Below are 23,044 nucleotides of genomic sequence, written 5' to 3' on the forward strand. Positions count from 1 at the left end.
TAATTCAACTCATCAAGTTGCACAAGTGGAAGTGAACACTATGATAAATTGAGACATAATATTAGCTGTGAAGATACACTGTTTGCCTCTAGCTCTCCATCTAGAGATGAAATGTAAATCTTTTCTTAGACTTTTAAAAAAGACACTTTTTTCAGACATTTCTATGTGCTGCTGTAGAAGCCCTGAAGCAGAAATCCAACTCAGAAACCTTCAAACATGCAGCACACACACAGAGCAACTCTCTGCACCCACTCAGCTGCTACACATATGAATTTCAAATGACAGTTATATCATGTTATGCTACACACACACACACACACACACACACACACACACACACACACACACACACACACACACACACACACACACACACACACACACACACACACACACACACACACACACACACACACACACACACACACACACACACACACACAGTCTTTTGTGTGTGTAATCTTTGACATGAAAGCTGTCTTTCTCCTGCCTGTCATGTTTCTGCTGCAGTGTGTTCAGCCCTGAATGTCTATTAAGCATAAATCTGCCTCCCACAGAGTTCGGCCTCTGACACAAACATGTTAACACACATGCCTGAGCAGGCACACACTGCACGCTACAGTATGCATGCTAACTGTATTTGTATATGATTGTAGTCTTCCTTCAGTATCTCACCAGTATCCTATAGCCTTTTCACACTTACAAACAAACTCCTTACAAATTTCCTGAAATGTTTGGGGTGGACTGAATGTTTGAAGGCAATTTTTTACCCCTGACTTTATGCAGATGTTTTGCTGCCAGCCCCAAAGTAAAATTTCTGCAAGAATTCGGGTGAGCCAATGTGTGAATGCAGATGAAAATGTTCAGGAAAATTCCCTATAAGCAAGCAGGAGAGTTGATGATGTTTATGTCCTGCGACCACTTTGTGATCAATTTGAGCTTGCATTTAATGAAACTGCTTCTTTATGTTTTCTGCTCGTCAAAATAAAACAAGCTAATGAGACTAATTAGCTGAACATTTGACCTCTACGTCTTTAAAGCAGGCTTAAGGGGAATTCACAGCACGTCCCTCAACAGTTGTTTTGAAAAAAATGGTTTCATCGAGGGTGCAGTCTGAACTTTCTGTTTTATGTCTTATGCTCCAAATCTGACACCTTTAAACTCCCTAGTCTGACATCCAGCCGCTAACCCATCCTTCTTCCTCTTCTTCCACCATTAATAGAAGAAAGACATGGAGGTGCTACGGGGCTACTTATCACTTCACCAGGCTGGAGAAAACCTCACCCTGAAGTGGACGCCGAACAAGCTCATCAACGGCACGCTGGGAGACTGTGACCTGGAGAAGAGGTAGACAAAACACGCTCCGATACATTTATAGACAATTTAAAAATTATCTCACGCTTTCCTGTGAGACAAAAAAGTTACTTAATAACTTGACACCCCGACGACGTAGAAACGTGGTAAAACTAGGATAAACATTAGAGATGCTTTTGAAAAAAGGTGAGAGGCTAGAACGCAAAAAGATTTTAAGACCGATGCAAAGCTGGCCAAACACTGAAGCTACAGTGTCCGCGAAGGAGGGGGCGGGGGGGAGCTCTCTTTGGACTGCAGTACCCATTTTAAGCGCTAGGTGTCAGAGTTATATATGGCCCCCCTGCCATTTACATCACATAAATGATGAAATAAAGGGTCCTCGAATCAAAAATACCAGACTATCCTCTTATAACTCTTCAAATTATTTGAAATGCAACCACGGCCCATGGAGCTTTATTCACACCACGTCTTCCTACCATCAGTATCTACTGGGATTACGCACTGACCGTCCCTCTGCGCCAGATAGTCTGCATCCACTGTCACCAACGACGTGAGTACGCTGCTACCAAGTACAAGTACATCCTTAAGTGGATCTATATGATGTTCTTATATCTTTCCTTTCTTTTCTTCTCATCTTATACCAGCTGATTGTGGAGGCACGCTTGTTCTGGTCAGTCAGGATGGGATCCAGCGGCCGCCCCTTCTTTTCCCCCCTGGTGGTCACCTCCTGGCCTTCCTCTCCTGTCTGGAAACCGGGCTTTTACCGCGGGGTCAGCTGGAGCCCCCCCTCTGGTCCCAGAAAGGAAAGGTAGGTCTCGGTTAGCTTGAGGATACGTTTGTACGTTTGGTGTCGATGCTGAAGGATCAATTTAGATGGAGGCCTCTAATGAAAATCCTTAACAGCTAAACTGAAACAAGAGCCATAAGTGTAGATTATGTGTGTTCAATGAGATTGTGAGCATCATTTTATTTTTAGTTAATAATAGGCATAAAATTGTGTTATATGACACTATACAATACAATAAGTCAGGAAAAAGCCTGTTCTGAACTCAAAGGTTAATGTGTGTTCTGCAGGGAAAAGTGTTTCCTAAACTGAGGAAGAGGAACAGCTGTGCTCGGCTCATCGACCAGGACAGGAACAGTGAGGAGGAGACAGCTGCCGACTACGTGTTTCGTATTGTTTACCCTGGATACCGATACGACGCCAGTGAGTAACACTTTTCCATTGCACATCGAAGTATCAGCATTTGGGCACAACAGAAATCGAATCTTCCAATCCATTCTGAAAGATACGTTTTGTATAACTGCTTGGATTTTGTCTTCCCTGAGGTGTTTTAAAAGTGTGCGTGAAGTCTGGTGTTTTTTCCCCCACAATTCCTCGGGCCTGCAGGGTGGCTCTGCTCTAACTGTGTTCTCTGTCGTCCCACTGGTGCACACAGTCACCATAAACTACCACCACACCACGGGCAGCCGCGCTCCGTCGCTGGACGACGACGAGGAAGAGGAAGATAGGCTCCATGCAATGATCTCAATGATCTGCTCGCGGAACCTCACAGACCCTAATGTCATGAAAGGTTTTTATCACCTTAACACACCCACCCTACCCACCCTACCCCAGCCACCCACAGCACCCACCCACCCTCTCCTGAGAACTCACCCTGGCTTCAGGCGTCCTCCCTGCCTCCCACTCTGTCGCCCCTCTTCTATCAGGCCCCTGATTGCACCCGTCCTCCCAACCCGTCCTCCCCAGCTTGGTCTGCCTGTGTGTGTGCTATCTGAGGCCGATCCCAACAGTGTGGAGCTTTGACGTTGACACAGGTTGATCAACACAGAACTGAAAAACAACCTTATATAAGTTGTTTTTTGGTGACATGATTATGCACTTCATATTTTCTTAATAGTCAAATGAAGAAATACTTACAAAAATAACACAAAACTAATCTATGAGTATATATAAGAGCATGAAATCTGAGACTCCAGTGGAACTTTACTGTAGATTAGATACTAAAAGTCTAATAGTCTCTGACAGATCTATAGGCTATTACCATTGTGGTCTATAAAGGGGAATCTCAAGTGAAGAAACCTGGGCTCTATTATGATGACTTATTAATGACTAACGGGTACAACAGGTTTTAGAATCACAGTAGATTGCTTCAGCCTGCAGCCAGAAAACATGTTTTAATGACTGGTTAACAAATATAACACCTTACTCCTGCATGACTTATTAGTAACCTTCTTTAAACATGTAACATGTTCTTCAGTCATGCAAACAACATTATTTTACATTGCACAATAGCATCTTTTCATTCCTTGGAATTGAAATTAATAAATTAGATTAAATAACTTTCTTTTAACAGCGTCTCAGCCATGTTTTTGAAACTAGCTGAGTATGGCAGCAACAGCGCTTTCTATTGGTCAACGAGAACATAACGTGATCACTGACACAGCGCTGTCTCATTGGTCAACGAGAAGCGCATTCCAGGCAGAAAGAGAGGGAGGAAGAGACTGCAGCAGGCATAGCTGACATACAGAACAAAATTAGTTCCTAATAGTTCATTAAGTAACATGTCTTTTTGTTTCAAAATATTCTAAGATGATTCCATATTTTAAAGAGCCCATATTATGCCCTTTTTGGGGTTCATATATTTAATCTATGTACCTACTAAAGTATGTTCACAATAGCTAAAGTTCTAAAAAAGTGTCTGTTCTCATGTACTGCCGCTCCATGCACCGGCTCGCTTCTGACTCTCTCTCTAAGAGCGCGGTCACACTGGCCATCCGTACCGTGCCCAAGCACGCTTCAACCCTAAATCCAGTTCGTTTGACCAGTGTGACCGCTCCGTAACGTGCTCAGGCACGGTACACTTCCTTGTCTTTGGCACACTTCAGAAGAGGTGTGCTTCGGCACAGTACACTTCATGCACAAGCACGCGGGTAAACAACACTGACAACCTTCATTATGGAGAAATCCAGAGTTTCATGTCTGTATCTGACACTAAAATGACACAATATAAGCCACAAAGTAGCTGTCATTGTTCTATGTGTTGTTCTCCGATGTGCGGCTGCGGACTCGCCTGTGGACTCGGCCGCGCGTCTATTTTATTATTTTATTTATTTATGGCTGTGTCTGATTAAAATGACTTAAAATAAGCTGTAAAGTCAGTAAAGTAGCTGTCATGCTCTGTGACGAAGTGCCCACGTTCAGAGTCCCCATGTGTGCCAAGTCTGATCTGGCATATCGTGGGCGTGCTACAGAAGTTAACGGGCGTGCAACATGAGCTGCTGGGCTTGCCACAATGAGCCAATGGGCTTAGATCAGTGATCTCACACTGACAATGACGACGCACTGACAAATTTATATGGAGGGGGGCTAGAACCGAGCGTTACATGCAGCTAATGCTACAGCTAACAGGAGGACGTAGGAGAAGCCTCGTTTCCGCTGACTTTGAATTTTTGCATATAGATGTGCCTAAACATGCACAGGACACTTGGAAAACACACTAAAGAGCATATACAACCAGAAAAAGCATAATATGGGACCTTTAAGGAACGGTTGGAAACCCTTGCTGCACCTACCAGATGCCATCCATCCACTGTGCTGGTTTACATCCAGGTGGTAGAGCACGGAGAAAAGGCCTCTTAACCAGAGTGACAGCGCCGACTAGTGGCCAGGGGCTGCATCACAGCTTACCCACAACTATTGACCGGCATTGTGGGCCTACATTCATACAAATATTAACAGTTAGTTTAACTGATCAGTCATTGTGTTGCATATTAGCGAGGGTGACATTCAATACTTTATTTGGCTGATGGCGCACATCCCTAGATGTCATGAATTTGTGGAGACCCAAACAGAGCGCAAGAGAAGGAGGATGTTGGACTTTATAAAGTAAAACACTTAATGAATGTTCTATGTTGCTAGATTTTGTTTGCTCACTTGCCTATCAAAGCTTTCACACTGTTATAAAAACAATGCTACCAAATGCTACATGTAGCACGGTATATGAACACAACACACATCTTGTGTTTGCGACTATCCCCTTTTGGCTGTCAGATAAATAACAGTTGTAAGTTCTAAGTCGCTGGATGTTTAATCAGGCACAATTAAATTTGAGTCTTTAGATAATTAGTCATAAATATTGTGAGACTTCCAGTAAATGTCACAGCAGCTGCTGAAACACTCCTCTGACACTCATCCTGCTTAATACTAATCTCCTCCTCTGCCTCTTTTCTGTCCCACTGCTCACACACAGATTAAGCTTGGCAGGGATCCTTACACACTGACGATAAACAGATTTAACGTTATGGAGAGTGACTGCACCCTCGTCACCTGGTCCGATCACAAAACTTCCCCACGGCTTCTTGTTAAGGCCAAGGCCTTACATGCTGTCTTGAATTCTGGGATTTGCAGTGCTGACTGTCTTAAAGAGACGTGAACTGGTTTAGCATGACTCAGCACTGTTGGGGTTACGCTGCGGAGGCAAAGAAGTGCTTTGATGATTTGCTTGGTTTTCTGCACACCTTTTGATTTAATTGACTCTGTTTCCTCCTTTTTGTCCTTTCATTTCTCACTTGCAACATGCTTGACAGTTTTTGCATGGGACAGTTGCACCTTTTTCTTTGTTTTTTTTCTTAAGAGAACGACTCTGTGTTTCTGCATATTTGTGATGGGAAATCCTCTCTCACAGTTTCCACATCTGTTCCTTTCGATTTCTCTCTCTCTCTCCTCTCTCTCTGAATTCCTCAGTTGTTTCTCCTCTTGTTTGTGCAGTCGTTTGCTGCGATGCTGTTCACTGTAATTCTTCACTAACCCCCCCCCCCCCCCCCCCCTCCACCACCACCACCACCCTCCCCTCTCCTGTCTCCTAGCCCCCTTCCTAACCCCTCTCATTACGGTCCTGTGGGGTTCCGCAGTAGTAGAGACGTGGAGTCCTTGTGTGAGCAGTCAAAAACACTTGTTGATCACGTCTAGTCATAAAGTAAAGAGGCCACATGGCGGCCTCGCCCCAGCAGCATTTTTTCTGTTCGCTTTTTTGTTCTTAATATTTTTTGCTTTTGGGGGAAATTAATGACCAAAGCGCAGCTTCATATTTATGACAGGTCATCAGCTCCAACCTGAAGAATTAAGGTGAAGAGCATTTATTTGATGTTGAAGTTTTATGATTTCTCCTCCCCTTTGTGTGCCTTTTGACTGGTGTCCATTTGTTTTCGCTATCTGTGAGAATATGAGATTTCTTTTGGTGTCTTGTTCTAGCTTTTTGCATCCTGCATGGCCTGAGCGTCAGCCTCGCCCCTGCCTCCTCTTCTTCTTCCTTCACTCCCTCTCTTCTTCCTCTTCCACCTCCTGTCTCCTGTTTGTCTGAGGCGTCCCTGAGCTCTGCTGTCTCCTCTGTCTCCCCTCTGAACGAGCTGAACCAGCATGGCTTCCCAGCATCCTCTCTGCCTGTCTGTCCCACAGCACCTCCCCCTCCCACCCTCTCATCTTTTGGTGTCCTCTCTTCTTGGCTTGCTTTTCCAGCTCTCACATGTAAACATGAGTGTAGAACTTTCCATCCATCTCCTCATCTCTTGATGTCATGAAGAAGAATACATGGAAAGATGTATTTATGGTTGAGCTGAGGGACCGATGTCATAATATGTAAGAACAGAGAACACAGCCAGTGTGAAGCTGATGAAATAACAAAGAACGTAGCTCGTGAAAACACCAGCGTTCATTTAGTCTCCAAGCACAGACTCTCTGTCTTCTTACTTTTGCACTTCTCTCTGGTTTTTAGACCATGGGGACATGATGGAGATGCAGGGTTTTGGAGGCAGCCCGTCGTCGTGGCAACAGGCTGAAGTTACAACTCACGAGCTACTGTGCCAGTCCTGCACCACGGCCGGCACTAACTTGTCATTTGATCTCCAGTCCGGCTGTACTTGCATACATGACACGTTAGACATTCACACGTAAGGCCTCATTAAAAACTCCTTCACCTGTCAAAAAGAGCTGCGATGTTTTCTTATCGGGATCTACATTTTTAGTCTAAAGACAAAGGAGACCGATGTGTTGAAATCATGGCATAACATTAAAAGCCAACTTCTAGCTTACTATAGAATTAAAACTCTGAATTTAGGGATGTTTCAGTGAATCTTTTCTGCAGTTTAGGATGCATACTATTGGATTTTAAAAAAATGTTTTAAATGTTTTTTCATTCAAACACCTGCCAGTTTGTAAGGTGAAGGTGAGGTTTATCAGTGTTATGAAACAAAACAAAGAAGAACATACCTTTTTTTAAATGTGCCCTCCCTTAAATAACATCTTTATAATCCAGCAGCATGGAAAAACTGCTAAGGCAATTATTTATCTTGTAAAAAAGTTTTTAAAAAAAGTTTATTTAAGGCAAGATGAGATAAGATAGAATTGTATTAATCCCGAAGGAAAGTTCCATATAGAAAGCCCTGTCTTATCTCTGTTTTTAATAACAGCATGTCAGTAGTTTTTGGAAGTATGTTTTTCCTCAACCCAAACGACTCATATTTGTTAAATTACTGGAATCTCAGTATTATGATACTATTAAAAGATCACATTTCTTCCCTATCATAGATAATATTTATTGCATTCTTTAAAAAATCTTGTTATTGCAAGATTTAAGACAAGTTTGAAGTGATGAAAGTGTTTTTCATTAAAGTCATATCAGAGTGTGAGTTTATGAACGGCTGCATGAAGAGAATCTGCTTGATAGTACATGACAGTGTCATCGGCATAAAGACATATATTACAATTGTACAATGAGGTGCTGTAGAGAGTGTACCTTGAGGGGCTTTCTTTGTTATGAGGAGAAAAAATGACTGCTATGCCACTGGTGTCACATCATAAGCTCAATCAAAGTTAAGGCCAATTGAATCAGCAAAAATATTAATGAATTCATGAAGGTAGTATCTAGTCCATTCATCTGTTAAAGAAAATGCATAAGGCAGCTTTTACTTTCAGCCATATCAATGGTTTCTGTGTGTGAAGAAAACATTTAAAAAGCTTTTACAATCCGCAGTCACTTGGTAATGGTTGATTTCTTTTCTCTCCCACAGTGTTCCTCTTAAGATGCTCTGCCAAAATATGAAGAGGCAGATAGTGTCCAGAGCCTTTTATGGCTGTAAGTCCTTCCTGCTCCACTGCACAGTGTTCGTACAGTCATTTTTAACATACGGTTTACATTTAGCGAGCAGACAACTCTAAAATGTGTTTTCTTAAGTTTAAGAATCCACCTACAGGAAACAGAGGCAACATTGAACTCCCAATGTAGAGAAACAAATATTTTAAAGTCACTTTAATAGAAAATGATTTATGCCTCAATGCAGCAGTGTCCTCGATCTGATTAAAAAAAACATATTATACTGTAATGGAATAAACCTTTACATTTGTTTGAATATATATATATATATGTATATATATATATATATATATATATATATATTATAGCAGTAGCCTGAAGAGCTAATTATTCAACCAATTATATGACCATTGTCATAACACCTTTAACACTGCAAAAAATTAAAAATAAGGCTAAAAATTAAAGCAGGTGTAGACATTAAGACAAATACAACAGTGTTGCTACATTACATACATTTTACGTTCTCAAACAGCGTAAGACTTTTATTTTGTCTGGATTGGTTCTTAGCTGTTAATATGCTACAAGAACCTTTTAACCTTTTAGTTGTATCAATCAGTCACTTTTAGTGCTGTACTTTCTGTATGGGATATTTGCTAAATGCTTGCCTGTCTTGCCTGAGTTGAGACTTTTGTCGAGGTTAAATTCTTCAAAACCCAACTCCCAACTTCAGTTTTAACAATCACAGAAACTCCCAACTTCAGTTTTAACAATCACAGTATTAAATGTCTCACAGTTGGGGGAGTTGTATTTTTCCGCGATTTGGGACATTTATTTAAAAAAAAAAAAAAAATATATGTCTGGACTTGACTTTGCAAAGGCTAAATGTCCCTCGTGTGTCTCTGTACATGTCTCACCTGTCCATCAGGGCTGGCCTACTGTCGTCATCTGTCCACTGTGCGGACTCACCTGTCAGCTCTGGTCAATCACAACATCGTCCCTCCTGACAGACCCTGCGAGGCATCCGGAGGTCTCAGCAAAGAGGTGTGGAGCAAGTACCAGAAAGACTGCAAGGTAGGTGGAGAGCAGAAAGGAATGTACAGTTATTAAAAGTCTACAAGAACATTTATTATAAGATAGTGACAGACAAATTACAAGATAAAAAGCACCTTAATCTTCTCCTGTAACCATCCGACACCACCAAAACCCTTCATCAGCAGATCAGTGAATGATAAAGCCAAAAGTCACAGCAGGCAGAATGCTAAATCATCAGTGAGTCATTGTTGGTATTGATCAAAACCTATACATATCATGTTATTGATGCTGAGTCAGGGCTTTGCTGGTCTTAATTACAGTGAAAATTTATGAAGTGGAAAAGGGCTGATGCAGCCTGTGAGGAAAGTTCCTTAAAAGAATAATGAGGAGCAAAAGATTTATCTCCAGAGGTTAGATGAGAGTTTGGCCCAATCACTCCCAGAGATGATGGCGGTATCTATTGTGGAGAGCCAGGAGTTTTAGTGTGAATGTTGTGGAAATTCTCATGACAACAGTCAGGGACATGAGGAACCAGAATCCATTGACAGATCTTTGTCACCTGTCATAGATTTTTCAAAATAAAATATTGAATAGGACGAAAATACCAAAGTCCTCAATGAAATTTAAGGAAAATTAAACTTGAATTACCTCAACAACTATTCAGTAAAATCATCTTAAAATGAAAAGGGCTATTGCAATTGTTGTAATTAAATTCTTATTTTATTTTCATTTTATATACAATAACAAGTTTTCGAAATACGTGGCCGCATACCTCCTTTTCACGCGCTCCAAGTACCCGTACTGTAATTCATTGTATAGATCATATTTCAAGCGGCGGCTGGCTTGACCGGGGTTTTGCAAGACGGCTCACTTGACCGTGGTCAGTCCGCCCCAGCTCTAGCTGCCCCCGGGTTCCTCGTCCTCACCGCTGCCGGCTCAGCTGCTGCGGCCGGTGGCGAGCTACCCGCCTGTCGGCAGCAGATGAATCGCTGCTATATTGCGGTTCATAGAGATAGCCACGAACATCCGATTTGAGCAAAAGACCTTCAAAATCCCCTTCATCCATCTCAGTTTGAAGTTGAAACATATCAACGCCATTATCAGCTTTCTCCATAGAGCCTGTTAGCATAGCTTCCAAGCAATATGGCGGGCGTTAAGTTTCGTTTCGGGGAGTGAGGTCCCACCCACTGATCTGTGATTGGTCTGTAGCTTCAGTGGTCGAAAAAATGAGGAACTAGTAGTAGTTTCACCCTTGCTTACCACAACAGCTTCCGATGACGAAAAATTACGATTTTTGCATCATCAGAGGCTCCTTGTCAGACTTAAAAATACAAAGATTTCCCGTCTCAGGGGAAAATGAGGGCGGGATGCACGACCATTTAAAAATACTACCAAGTTTCTAATGATACAAAGCTTAATGCAAATGGGTGAAGTATCCCCTTAAGTTAAACGCCTCCCCACAGTCAACACTTTGATACAGAAGACCATGTGACCATGCTTCTTTACATTTTATTTCACTCCGTCTTCATGTAATAACAATTACATTTGGTTGTTTTGTCAAGATGTCAGCTTATTATCTCATTATCTTGGGATAACATCACTTTTTTTTTCATGATAACGACTTAATTTCAATCGTTTTCTCGAGCTCTTGATGAAGTAACTTGTTATTATGGGAAAATCAACATTGTTATCTTCATTTAACGACATACATAAGACAAAACCTCAAGAAAGCAAATGGAAATTACTCGTTATCACCAGGCAGCAGTGTAATAAATACAATATTTATGGTTGTATGTCTGCATAGGACTTCTGTGCGTTAACTCATAAAACCACAGTAAAACTAAGCATTTTCAAGAAAGAAAATAATCAACTAAAGCAGCTTTAAATACTGATGAAAACTTAGTGAAATTGAAAACAAAAAGTAAAAAAACATTAATAAAAAATAAAGAAATATGGGGTGCCGATTGCCGAGTCGTTATGTCGTGTCCCCATGTACAGAGGCTTAGTCTTCATCTCTGTGGTCGTAGGTTCGAATCCGACCTCGGCCCTTTGCTGCAAGTCATCCTCCGCTCTCTCATCCCAACATTTCCTGTCTCTCTTTGGCTGTTCTATCTCATAAAGGCAAAAGACCCAAAAACATATTTAAAATAAATCAAATAAAGAAATATTATAAACTATAATAACCTTTTAATAATGTGAAGATTAAAATAAAAACCCACACCTTTTTAATGACTATCAAACTGTTTACTGAGTTTTTAACCCAATAGAAGCTTTTCTAACTTTGGAATTGAGTTAAAATATTTCTATAGATTTATCCTCCCTCCATGACACACTTTCCTTCTCTGTAGGCGTATACTTATTAAACGTCAGAGAACATGTTCTGGTCTCCTCCCCTCGCCACTCTCGTCTACACTGTAATGAAAGTTTAATGAGTCTCAGTGAGATGAGGTGTGTTACAGAGTGCAGTGTGATACCGTCACAGCTATTAAACTATCCACTGTAATCATTCATTAGCTCAAATACAGCCGTCATTACTAATTCACCCTCTATTCACATCTGTGCCCTTTATCTTCTGCAGTCATGCGTGTCTTCCTCTGTACAGATCACAATCACTCTTTCTCTTCTTTCATTATTGATGCTCTCCCTCTAAGTCTCGTTCCTCTCACCATTCACAGTCAAGTGTCGTCTTCCTGTCAACCTTTTTTATTCTTCTTTTGAGTCATATTCCTAAAATCCTGTTTATCTGTCTGTCTGTGTTAAGAACTACAAGGAGCTGGAGCTGCTGCGGCTGGTGTATTATGGCGGAGTGCAGCACGAAATCAGAAAGGAGGTTTGGCCTTTCCTGCTGGGACACTACAAGTTCGGCATGGGAAAAAAAGACATGAGCCAGGTACAGCACACACACACCTTAACATGTGTGCACAATCTTAACTTCTCCCTTAGGGGTAGTGTCCATACATTTTATCTGCTGGCAGCCGTGAAACAGGCTGTAACTGCTGCAATATTATCCATTTTCTGAAATACACAATATCAAACTATGCCCACTTAAAGTTCTTGTTTTTGCCACTGCAAGCTCAGATTATTATTCTAAGTTTGTGACCACCTCCAACTCCATAAACAAACAAACAAACATAATTTGATCTCTTGTTTTTATGATCAAGGATTACGTTACTATTGCAGCCTGTTTAAAGGCTGCCTGCGGAGAACTTCCAAACGTTTTGGTGCATTTAGTCGTTAAGATCCCATATATGTGAAATTTGAGCGCCTTTTGAAAACCAGAACAGAATTCCTGTTGGATCTACGAGAACGTTTTTCTTTCTGTGCAGATTGATATGAAGATCAGTGAGCGCTACCAGCAGGTGATGCGGGAGTGGAAGGCCTGTGAGGTGATCGTCAAGCAGAGGGAGAAGGAGATGCAGTCGGCCATCTTTGCTAAGCTCTCTTCAGGCAGCAGCATCGACAGCCATGTCCTGAGGCTCGTTCACAGAGACTCCACACTGAGCAACGAGGTGAAAATCCAGACGAAACACAAAACCGCCTCCATTCAGCAAACTGCAAACATCTAATTCCTTGTTAGATGATGTATCCCATAGAGCATTTGTTAACGTAGTATCCTGCTGTTCACTGGTGTCATTAACATTATAAAGATGTGCATGATGTTAATGATCTAATGTTGCATTTCTTGAGATCTGCACATTCCACTTTTCCAAAAAACCATGTCTCCTTCCTCATAACACTGCTTTACATTTCAACTTCATCTGCAGTAAGAGGGTGAGTTGTTTGTTTTCCTCAAAACTAAAAATAGGCAGCCTTTACAAAAGTCTTAAAAGCAGGGGATTTTCACCTGGTAAGCATCTATTCAGCTTTTTTTATTTCTCTTGAATGAATCTTTGGCAGGACGACTAGTAGACCAACTGAAGAACAATTCGTTCCTATATGGGTTTATGATTTGCTTTTGGATCAAAAGATTCCATAGAATCAGCAGATTGCAGTATTTCCACTGTCAAAGAAATAACAAAGGCAGTGTTACTTGTCCTGAAAAAAGCCTTTGACACTATCAACCATTGCATTCGCCTTTTTAACTTATCCATATCTAACTTTTCTCATTTTGTTTTGGTCATACCTTCAGACCAGAGAGCAGTGTGTAAAAGTTAACCAAGAAAAGTCACCTTTCTGAAACCTCAGATTTGGCTCAATCCACGGCACTCTGCTTTTTAGTCCGTTTTCATATGACTTGTCTACATACAAAAAGGAACTTTATTCATCCTGAAGGACATTCTGGTGCCAAGTTGCTGTGACATTTTAGTACAAAAGGCAGGCGTTACATGAAAGTGGATTTAGGGCTAAACTAAAAAAAATAGTGCCCTAAAAAGGATCAAAGTTAATTAACAGAATAAGCTTAGTATGACAGTAATGACATTATTGATACCACTAGTAATACTGACTGTTCAGTTCGTGGTCAGCTCATTTACATTTAAAGCTACAGATACAGAAACAGTCTGTTCTGAGCAGAGCTGAAATAGAGGGGTTTATAGGCATGATCAAATACAGGATCAGAGTGGATTTAGAACAAGAAACTTCACAGACATGTTTCGGGTACTCTGGGACTTATTTTGAAAAGGAGGATAATATGTGACCTTTAAGATCCACAACTCAAATGTCATAAACGTGAGAGGAACATTTCCTATTAGACAATTTCAACAGTAAAGACAAAAATGGTTTGACATTAATGTGACGTTTATTATCAACGAAGGGAGCCAGCCTCTCATTTCTCATATTTCATATTTCATGACAGTATGAGCTTAAGAGTCGTATTTCTAAAATCGGAAATAAACTTAATATAATCAAATTAATTTCAGAAGAAAGATAGTTTAAAATGAAGGTGAACTGTTGGCTAAAAGCAAATCAAAGCTGTACTTTTATTTCACTTAGTTTATTTACGTACTATGAGTTCCATGTATGAAGAGTGTGTATTGGAGCTTTTGGTGTGATTTTTATTTCCATATCTGTAATGTTATGTGGTTATATGCCACTGAAAGCTGTTTGAGTTGCTGTGTATGTAAAAGCCCAAACCAGACAAAGGTTGAACATCAGCTTAAGCATAAACTCTCTGTACATCAGCACATCAGTTTCAAGTTGCGTCATTCTTCAGGTGTTTATGTCCGTGGATGAGCCGGACGCAGGGAGCCAGGAGACCCCCAGTGGAGAGGACAGTACCCCCACCATGACCACCCTGGTTCCCCCCGCAGCCCTCCCGCAAGAGGAGCGCCCTCTGGTGGAGTTTGACTCCCCCGACTCGGGTCTTCCCTCCTCCAGAAACTACTCAGTGACCTCTGCTCATTCCCAGATCCTGTCCAGCATAGACGACGGGCAGAGCACGGAGGAGGAAGGGGGGGGCAGGGAGGAGGGCAGCACTCCAGGTGTGCTGGGGGGGCGTCAGGAGTCTTTGACTGAGGACAAACTGTGTAGCCAGCTGGACAAACTGGTGACCAACGGAGCAGATACAGAGGGGATCTTACCTTCACTCTCCTCGTATACCGTGAGTAAAAGGAAACATGACTAATTTCTTAAACTGAATTTTTGAGATTTCTTTCTATGAACAAAACAAGCTAATGGACAAGATGAGGTTTCTCATTGTAAATCCTGTAAATTAACTTTGATTGATACAACTTTACCATTAAATATCAACAACATTGTTGCCTTTGTGCAGATCGAGCTGTTGGACACAGTCGCTCTGAATCTCCACAGAATAGACAAAGACGTACAACGCTGCGACCGCAACTATTATTACTTCACCACAGCCAACCTGGAGAAATTACGAAACATCATGTGCAGGTATGAGGATGTGTTTCTAGATCCTTCACTGAGAGCTGCTATAATCACAATATATATATAATTAGAGCCCATAATTATAATTATTATAAACCATTATAACTGCCTATTACATGTACAGTGTACTGGTATCAGTGTGCAGCATATGGTTTAAATATAGGTCAGAATAATAATGTTTTGGGTTGATTCAGAAATAATGCTTCATTGAGTTTGTCCTGTAGAGTTTGCTCTCTGGCTCCTCTCAGTGATCCTCTCAGGACTGTCTGCAGCACATGTAGCAGAGTGGGACAGGTCTGCCACTAACAGGACTTTTAATAATGCTAATGTTTCTTTATCTCCTTGTTTTGTAAAGAAGTGTGTGGCATATTGTCTTAAAAGTGATTACATGTCAGTGTTTTGTTTGAAAAAAAATGTTTTACATGTAAAATGTCTGCATCAGAATAGCACAGAACATATAGTCTGCAATGGGGCGCCAGTAGCTTAGTGGTTAGTGTGCAAAGACCATAGTCCTCGAGGGCGGGTGGCCCGGGTTTGAATCCGACCTGTTGTTTCTTTACCACATGTCATTCCCCACTCTGTCTCTCTTCCCTATTTCTGTCCACTGTCCTATCTCTAAACAAAAAAAGCCCAAAATAATCCTTCAAAATAAAACAAAACATATAGCCTATAAAATGTTGACAGCAAAAGGAAGAGCAGTCATTATGCAGAAAAAATGCCACTCTGGGAATGTCCAACATTATATTATCAGATTCTTTTTAGTGATGCATTAATGTGTAAGTTGATGGCCAAGGTGGAGCTCAGTTGGTGCAGTCAGTTTCTTATATGTGATGAAATTATCACCAAGGTAACATATATGTAAAACTGTCTCTTTGAAAAGAAAACCCACACCCACAGTGTAACATGAAGCCTGTTGAGCTGAATGTGATTTCTTTGCTCTTCTGTGTCTCCTTCTCGCCTGCAGCTATGTGTGGGAGCATTTAGAGATCGGCTACGTTCAGGGCATGTGCGACCTGCTTGCTCCACTCATGGTCATCCTGGATGATGGTGAGAACAAAGACTCATCAGAGCACCATGTATCTTATATCTCTTATAGCTGTCATTGTAAAAGAAAGATCGCTTCTGTAGCTTATCAGAACTGAAACATGTATACCTTATTTTTATTAAAGAAAAAAATCACACTGGCATTTCAAACACAAGGGCAACCATGTATGAAGGTAAGGTTTAGTTACTGTTTATCATTTACAAAGAGGAAAATAGTCAAGTGCATTGAGTAGTCAGAAGACTAGAAAGGCTATACCAGCTCAAGTCTTTTTACCATTTGCTGAATATGTTGGTCAGCTTTGATTAAAACAAGTTCTAAAATATTTCATAAACCTCGGCCCTCTTCAAACATAATTTTGATCTAATGACTAATAGATACGGCCAAGACATGAGCTCTCAGGCTGAAACACGACAATTAAAGTAAAAGTTCCCAATCAAAGAACAAACACTGAAAAGCTTTTGTCACTTACAGGCTCAGATTTTTATTCTCAGAGTCTGACATTACAGACAGGATCCCTCCAGAGGTGGACCTTTTTTAAAACAATATACATAGTTACTCAAATGGACATTTGTTACACCAACACGGCAGCATGACCCCTTATCTTCCTCCGGTGTGTGTGTGTGTGTGTGTGTGTGTGTGTGTGTGTGTGTGTGTGTGTGTGTGTGTGTGTGTGTGTGTGTGTGTGTGTGTGTGTGTGTGTGTGTGTGTGTGTGTGTGTGTGTGTGTGTGTGTGTGTGTGTGTGTGTGTGTGTGTGTGTGTCAGAGTCCTTGGCCTACAGCTGTTTCACTCAGCTAATGAAGAGGATGAGTCAGAACTTCCCTACCGGTGGAGCCATGGACACACACTTTGCCAACATGAGGTCACTTATCCAGGTGAAAAAATAACTACTACTTCAAGTGTGTGTGTGTGTGTGTGTGTGTGTGTGTGTGTGTACATGCGTTTCATTTACCACCTTGTTTTTCTTCTCTGATGTCAGATCCTGGACTCCGAGCTGTTTGAACTGATGCAGCAGAACGGAGATTACACTCACTTCTACTTCTGTTACCGCTGGTTTTTGCTGGACTTTAAGAGAGGTGAACAACAAATTCTAACCCCCACCCCTCTTTTATTTTTTCTTGATCTATTTGAGAGGTATCCTGTCTAAGTGACTACATATGTACACCCAAGCATTTTCTATTCAAATTGACCATGCAAAAAGGTACCTTTAGAACCAAAGAAGAAGGGTTGGGTTTAAAGTATTTGAAAAAGTGTTAAGTGTGTTTTCTGTGTCTTTGTATGTGTGTGTGCAGAGCTCCTGTATGAGGACGTGTTTGCGGTCTGGGAGGTGATCTGGGTGGCTCCCAGGATTTCCTCAAAGCACTTTGGCCTCTTTCTGGCGTTGGCCCTGGTCACAGTTTACCGTGAGATCATCATCGATAACAACATGGACTTCACTGACATTATCAAGTTCTTCAACGGTACGTGACTTAGCTAAAAGCAAAGAAATCATTTGTTGGAATTGTTGTCTAATAAGAGTGTGTTTGATCCACAGAGATGGCTGAGCGTCACGATGTCCTGCACATCTTGAAGGTAGCCCGTGAGCTGGTGCACAGAGTCCAGTCTCTGATGGACAACAAGTGACTGTAGAGGAAGAGGAGGGGGCGAGAGTATATAAAGGACACTCAGCTCTTCCTCTCATCCCTCAGAGAGACTCAGTGTTCCCTGGCCTCCCCATGCGCGTTGCAGGTCCTGGGAGGCCGGGTCCCCTCACCCTGCCCAGGTGAAGCGCCCTATGAGTGGGGCAGGAATGCTGCTGAGGGGGCCCGGCTCTGGAGCTCCGCCTCCATCTGTTTACATTTAACCTTCACATGGAATGCCCATGGTGTCCGTTCAGACATGTGGATCTGTCTGCATGCTTGTGAGTTTGATCACACTGTGAACGCATTTCTTGAGTCTCCCCAGTCTTACAAGAGCTTGTGTGCGTGCATGAAAATACACACAGACACACACATGCACACACACATGCACACACACACGCGCACACACACACACACACACACAAACACACACACACATATTTACACATGCAGCATTGGCTCTGACAATACAGCAAGTTTCTCGAGTGTCGCCCTTTTCCTGACTCTGAACCAGAACATGTTCGGTGTCTGTCAGGAAGTCAGTGTCCCTCCGCGCAGTACCAGCGGAGGCCACTAGAGTGCAGGATTTACACACATAGAGGAGCAGAAGACTTAGCCACGAAGAAGTTTTCATTAGTGACCAAATGGACTGTGCCAACTACCTTTTCATGAGTGTTTTCTACAACAGGCATGTGTTTTTAACCCCCTTGTTCCCCTCTCTCTTTTTTTCTTTTCGTTCATTATCACACAAATGTTGCCTTTATCAGTGACAGCCCAGCGTACCGAGTTGCACTTTTGGGAGGGTTTCCTTCATGGTGCCTGTGAAGAGCGTCAGTGACCGTGAGGCTTGGAGGCACCACGAGAGGCCAAACTGTAGAGAAAAAAAACAGAACGGATTGCAGCCAACTTTCCTGAGCGTGCGTATCGGTGATGGAAGCATTTAAAATGCTTATTTCAACACAGAAAGAACAGAAGCAACAGAGCACAACAGTAGAGAATAAAGCACACAGGCCACCCCCTTAAACTCTGAAAATAACTTGAGCATCTCTGTTTGTACCACCAAGGTGTAAGGTCAGGGCTGAGGTCGTGTCTCCAGGAATACTTCTGGAAAAGAGATATTTAACAACCTAACATTACACAGTTCTAATGCTCATTCCTTTTAGAATAAATATCTTTAACTATGATTGTTTTTAGGGTTGAAAAACATATGTATTCATCACATTTTTAACAGATGATTTAACAGATTTAAACTAGCCAGGCGTAATGGACCTAAATGAGCGTAGGAGGAGTAGCTCTTTTTATGCATTTCAAAAATCATGTTGAAATGTCCAAGATACAGTATGCCAACTATTTGTATTACTGCCTGGAACAAGAAAATATAAATAAGTTGTTGAACATTTCCTCTTATTTGCAGTATTATCATAAATCAAATTGTCGATAGTTCAGTTGAAATACCATTTTGAAAACATAACGCTACAAAAAACACTGAGAGACCACTGCAACATGATGTTTTTCTCTGGTGCTACTCTTGAGTAGTTTCTCTGAGTTTGTCTTATAGGAAAATAAGCATTCTTTTATATTGAATTAACTGTTTAAAATTGTACAAAAACAGAGCAAGGCAGAACTAAATAAATAGATAAATTAATGGGTCAAATAAGAAACTGTGGTGCCACTATAAAAGGGTTTAATTAAAATGATTTAAAAGGTGCTGTCACAACAGTAACATCTCAGGAGAAAGGTTGGGTGACTCGATTATGTGGTTGCAAAAAGTTTCAAGTAAAGCATTAAGCATTCCATTTGTGTAACTGACAACATGTCATTAAGCTAATGGAAGAAGTGGTGTGGTGAGGTAGACTTCCAGGTGAAGAGGATATGTTTTTTTAGCAACCACCAATCTCAAATGCAGAGACATTCAATCTGCATATTTTACATCAGACTGAAAGTCTCCTCCTCATACTGCATTAACCTGCAGCCTGAGATGATAGAACAACAGTGAACATGTGTCAAAGTCCCTGACCCAGGACTCCCTGGTATGATCAGAAGAGACCGATAGTAAATGTAAAGTGATTTACAACTTTCAATATTAATTATTACATATTTCCTTTGTGTAAAATGACAACTAGTTACGATAGCAAAAATATGCAGTATTTATAAGGGCCTGACCGATTTCAGATTTTAAGTTACCAATATTAGGGAGAGAAAAAATCTGATACGGGTACATGTGGATGTTTGTGTATCACTGCTTGACGCTCAGGAGAATGATGATGCTTTTTGTAATCCATATAGTGCCCTCTGCTGGTGAAAGAGAACTGCTGGTTTAATACAGTGTTACTCAAATGAAATACGTTTTGACTGGTAAATAAATCTGGTGATATCCTCCCATATCTGTGATAAAATTGGCCCATACAGATAGTCATTTGATATGCTAATATGAACCGATACTATCGTCTGGCTGATTATTTGGTCTGGCTCTAGTATTTATCAGACTGGGAATAATGAGACGAACACAAGTTCTTATTCATGTATATACAGCAGAATAATAATGTTTGAACGTAGGACGAGTTCAGAAATAGTTCAGTATTTAGTGGAATAAACCTGATCTTAAAGTGCAGCTTTCATGCGTCTGGTCATGCTCTCCTCCAGTCTTAACACTGACATTATTTCACTCCTTGCACAAAAAGTCAGCAGCTTGTCTTTTTGATGCATTTTTTAAGATACCACTTAATATATTACCACAAAATATTCTGATGTCAGATCTCTTCCTGAGTTAAAAAAAACATGATTATTCTGTTGAGTATTAACTTTTTATCAAAGTTCATCAAAATCTGAAAAACAGTGCATCTTTAGTTATCTTAACGAGTCTTCATTATCGACCTAAATGAGATCATTTCATTTGGAGGTTGGGAGAAATGTTGTGTACAATTAAACAAATCATTTTCCGTTTATTCAAACAAAAACCTCTAAATAGTAGAACCAAAGAAAAACATACTTTTGTAAGGAGTCCTTAGTTTTTTATTCTGGAGCTTTATATCTGGGTGGGGCTTTAACAGACCAGATTCAGCTGACAGAATTTTAAGATGGTCCTAATTTTACCACACATAGCCTTAAAATGCCATTTCAACATGATTTGTTTTGCTTGTAGCTTTGCATACATGCACACAATGATTATTTTAGGAGAATCCGATCACTGTTGGAAAGTAGAGATATACAGAGTCTCAAATCCTCGTTTTCTGTTGGAAACATCAGATATGTTCAAAGATCTGAGCAGCAGGAAATCTGGTTGCAATCCTGCCTGGAGTTCAGCCTCTGAGAACAGAATTAAGCTACAAATCAGATTTGCGGTTCCTGTTTTTAAAAGAAGCTGCTGCTTTTGATGCCAAACTCTCGCCAGTGTTCAGCGAGTCAGTACACGCTCGGTCTTGGGCTTCACAGTGACAGCACAGAGTATTATTCATGTTTCTACCTTGAAGGGAATTTTTGATACTGTTTCCCCCTTATCAGTGTGACCCTTTATCTCCTCTCCTCCTTAAAACGTCCGACACGGCTGCATCTGATTGGTCATCCAGCACGGACCTGCACCTGTGATCCAAGTGCCAAGAGTCTTCCCCATCCTGAAGCGTACTGTAGTGATCCAGCTCTCTTCACTTGCTAGTTTGATCCCAGGAACGGGTGGAGACGTGGATGTACGTCTCCCCTTTTCTTCTTCCAATCAGGACGTTGTGTACCAAAGCCTTGAAAAAGCCCCCTCTGTGGCATGACGACAATGTGCAATTTCATACTGCATCTTGAAGACTGACTGTTTACTATGTGTGTACAATATTTTTGAAAATTGTGATTCTTTAACTACTGTGCAATTGCTGTCGTTTCAGAAGATCCATTAAAGTCTATATTGCTGTAAATAGGAAACTGAAATCCTAATATTTCTATGAAGACCGTGGAACCATAAATATAAACATATATACCTTATTTTGAGATCTATTTTTTATGTTGGTTTTAGCAGCACTAGTGGGAGTTTTAAAGTGTGCAGAGATGCAGAATGTGTGCAGACGTTGTTACACGTTGACTGTTAAGTGTTCCTTCTCAATGTTGTGCACTGATTTCAAGATTTCTATTTATTAAGAGATCCAATGAATTAATTGCATTGCTGAATATGTATTGGTAAGGATGTATTATTTGCCTTGAATGTAATGTATTATTAAACAACAATTTGTTCATGAGTGGGTTGTGGTTTATCTTCCTTTTAGTCGTTTAAAGGGTTTTGATGAGTTTTAATAAGTTGTGTTTGCTCCTTCACTCTCTGTGTTATCATTCTTCTTATAAAGGACATTAATTTACTATGAAGCTCACTATTCACTTCATGTATAACCAAAGGGTTAAATACCTGTGTTCAGCATAATAATCCACAAAGTCTGGTTGGTTCCTATAATTATAATCAGGCCCGCCCACAGAAATGGCTGGACCCCCCTCAAAGTCCCAGTGAATGGGCCCTCTCAGGATGTGATTTAAATCAATGTATACACATTCATGCAATAAATAATTCTGTTCCCATCAAATATTTCATCAAACGTTAGGATCGTACAGTTTATGTGGATTCTGGTGCCCCCATGTGGACAAGGTTTGTAATGCACTGTCTAATTTAGGGCAGGGTAGTCAGGTTTATCCTATCAAGTTTTATTTGAAAAATCAGAACAAAAGATGGATTATCTTTAATTTAGGATAGCAAAGAAAAACAGCTCAGATTCCAAGATCTGGATTATTTTTCATCCAGATCAAATCTTTTGGGCCAGTAGGCCCTGATGCATCAGACATGGACAATTCAGCCTCCGATAAAAAGAAAAAAAAAGCTTTTAAAATGTTGGTTTCTTGGCTGTCTTGTGATGAAACCTCATCATTAATTGTTACTTTTTACAAATCTGCATAATGGTGTAATTATTTCAGCATACCTTTGGACCCATTTATTAAAATGTAATCACAGTAAATTCTGTTTATTTTGGGTTCATAGCGCTGTAGTAAGACAGACTTCAGTCGTAACTTGATAGATACAGTGAAGCTGTCACTCAGTAGAGACAGATAGACCTCAGAGCTCCGCAGCTGAAGCAGAACGCTGAGAGAGAAA

General features: G+C 40.9%; 1 protein-coding gene across 2 annotated transcripts; it reads left to right on the plus strand.

Annotated features, from left to right (window-relative positions):
* The first annotated feature begins 1,202 nt into the window (after positions 1-1,202).
* Positions 1,203-22,145, plus strand: sgsm2 (small G protein signaling modulator 2). 2 transcript variants are annotated; one of them, XM_065959964.1, is made up of 17 exons: positions 1,203-1,347; positions 1,797-1,864; positions 1,959-2,122; positions 2,389-2,521; positions 2,754-2,888; positions 7,089-7,263; positions 8,383-8,447; positions 9,331-9,476; positions 12,199-12,327; positions 12,764-12,946; positions 14,590-14,976; positions 15,148-15,272; positions 16,231-16,313; positions 17,075-17,184; positions 17,289-17,385; positions 17,602-17,769; positions 17,844-22,145. In XM_065959964.1, the coding sequence occupies exons 1-17, from the start codon at positions 1,232-1,234 to the stop codon at positions 17,930-17,932; spliced, it is 2,373 nt and encodes a 790-aa protein (XP_065816036.1). In that variant the 5' UTR covers positions 1,203-1,231; the 3' UTR covers positions 17,933-22,145. The 2 variants fall into 2 exon arrangements, with proteins under 2 accessions (XP_065816036.1, XP_065816037.1); XM_065959965.1 differs by lacking the exon at positions 2,754-2,888.
* Positions 22,146-23,044: the final 899 nt, after the last annotated feature.

The sequence above is a fragment of the Labrus bergylta genome, chromosome 11, assembly GCF_963930695.1.
Source record: "Labrus bergylta chromosome 11, fLabBer1.1, whole genome shotgun sequence".
NCBI classification, from domain to species: domain Eukaryota; kingdom Metazoa; phylum Chordata; class Actinopteri; order Labriformes; family Labridae; genus Labrus; species Labrus bergylta.

What these genes read in the sequence shown, in the direction of transcription:
- sgsm2 (XM_065959964.1), top strand. Translation starts at nt 1,232, where the DNA reads ATGGAGGTGCTACGGGGCTACTTATCACTTCACCAGGCTGGAGAAAAC. An exon ending in GTCCAGAGCCTTTTATGGCT is followed by an intron (nt 8,448 to 9,330) that starts GTAAGTCCTTCC and finishes CCTGTCCATCAG; the next exon opens with GGCTGGCCTACTGTCGTCAT. An exon ending in CATGGTCATCCTGGATGATG is followed by an intron (nt 16,314 to 17,074) that starts GTGAGAACAAAG and finishes TGTGTGTGTCAG; the next exon opens with AGTCCTTGGCCTACAGCTGT.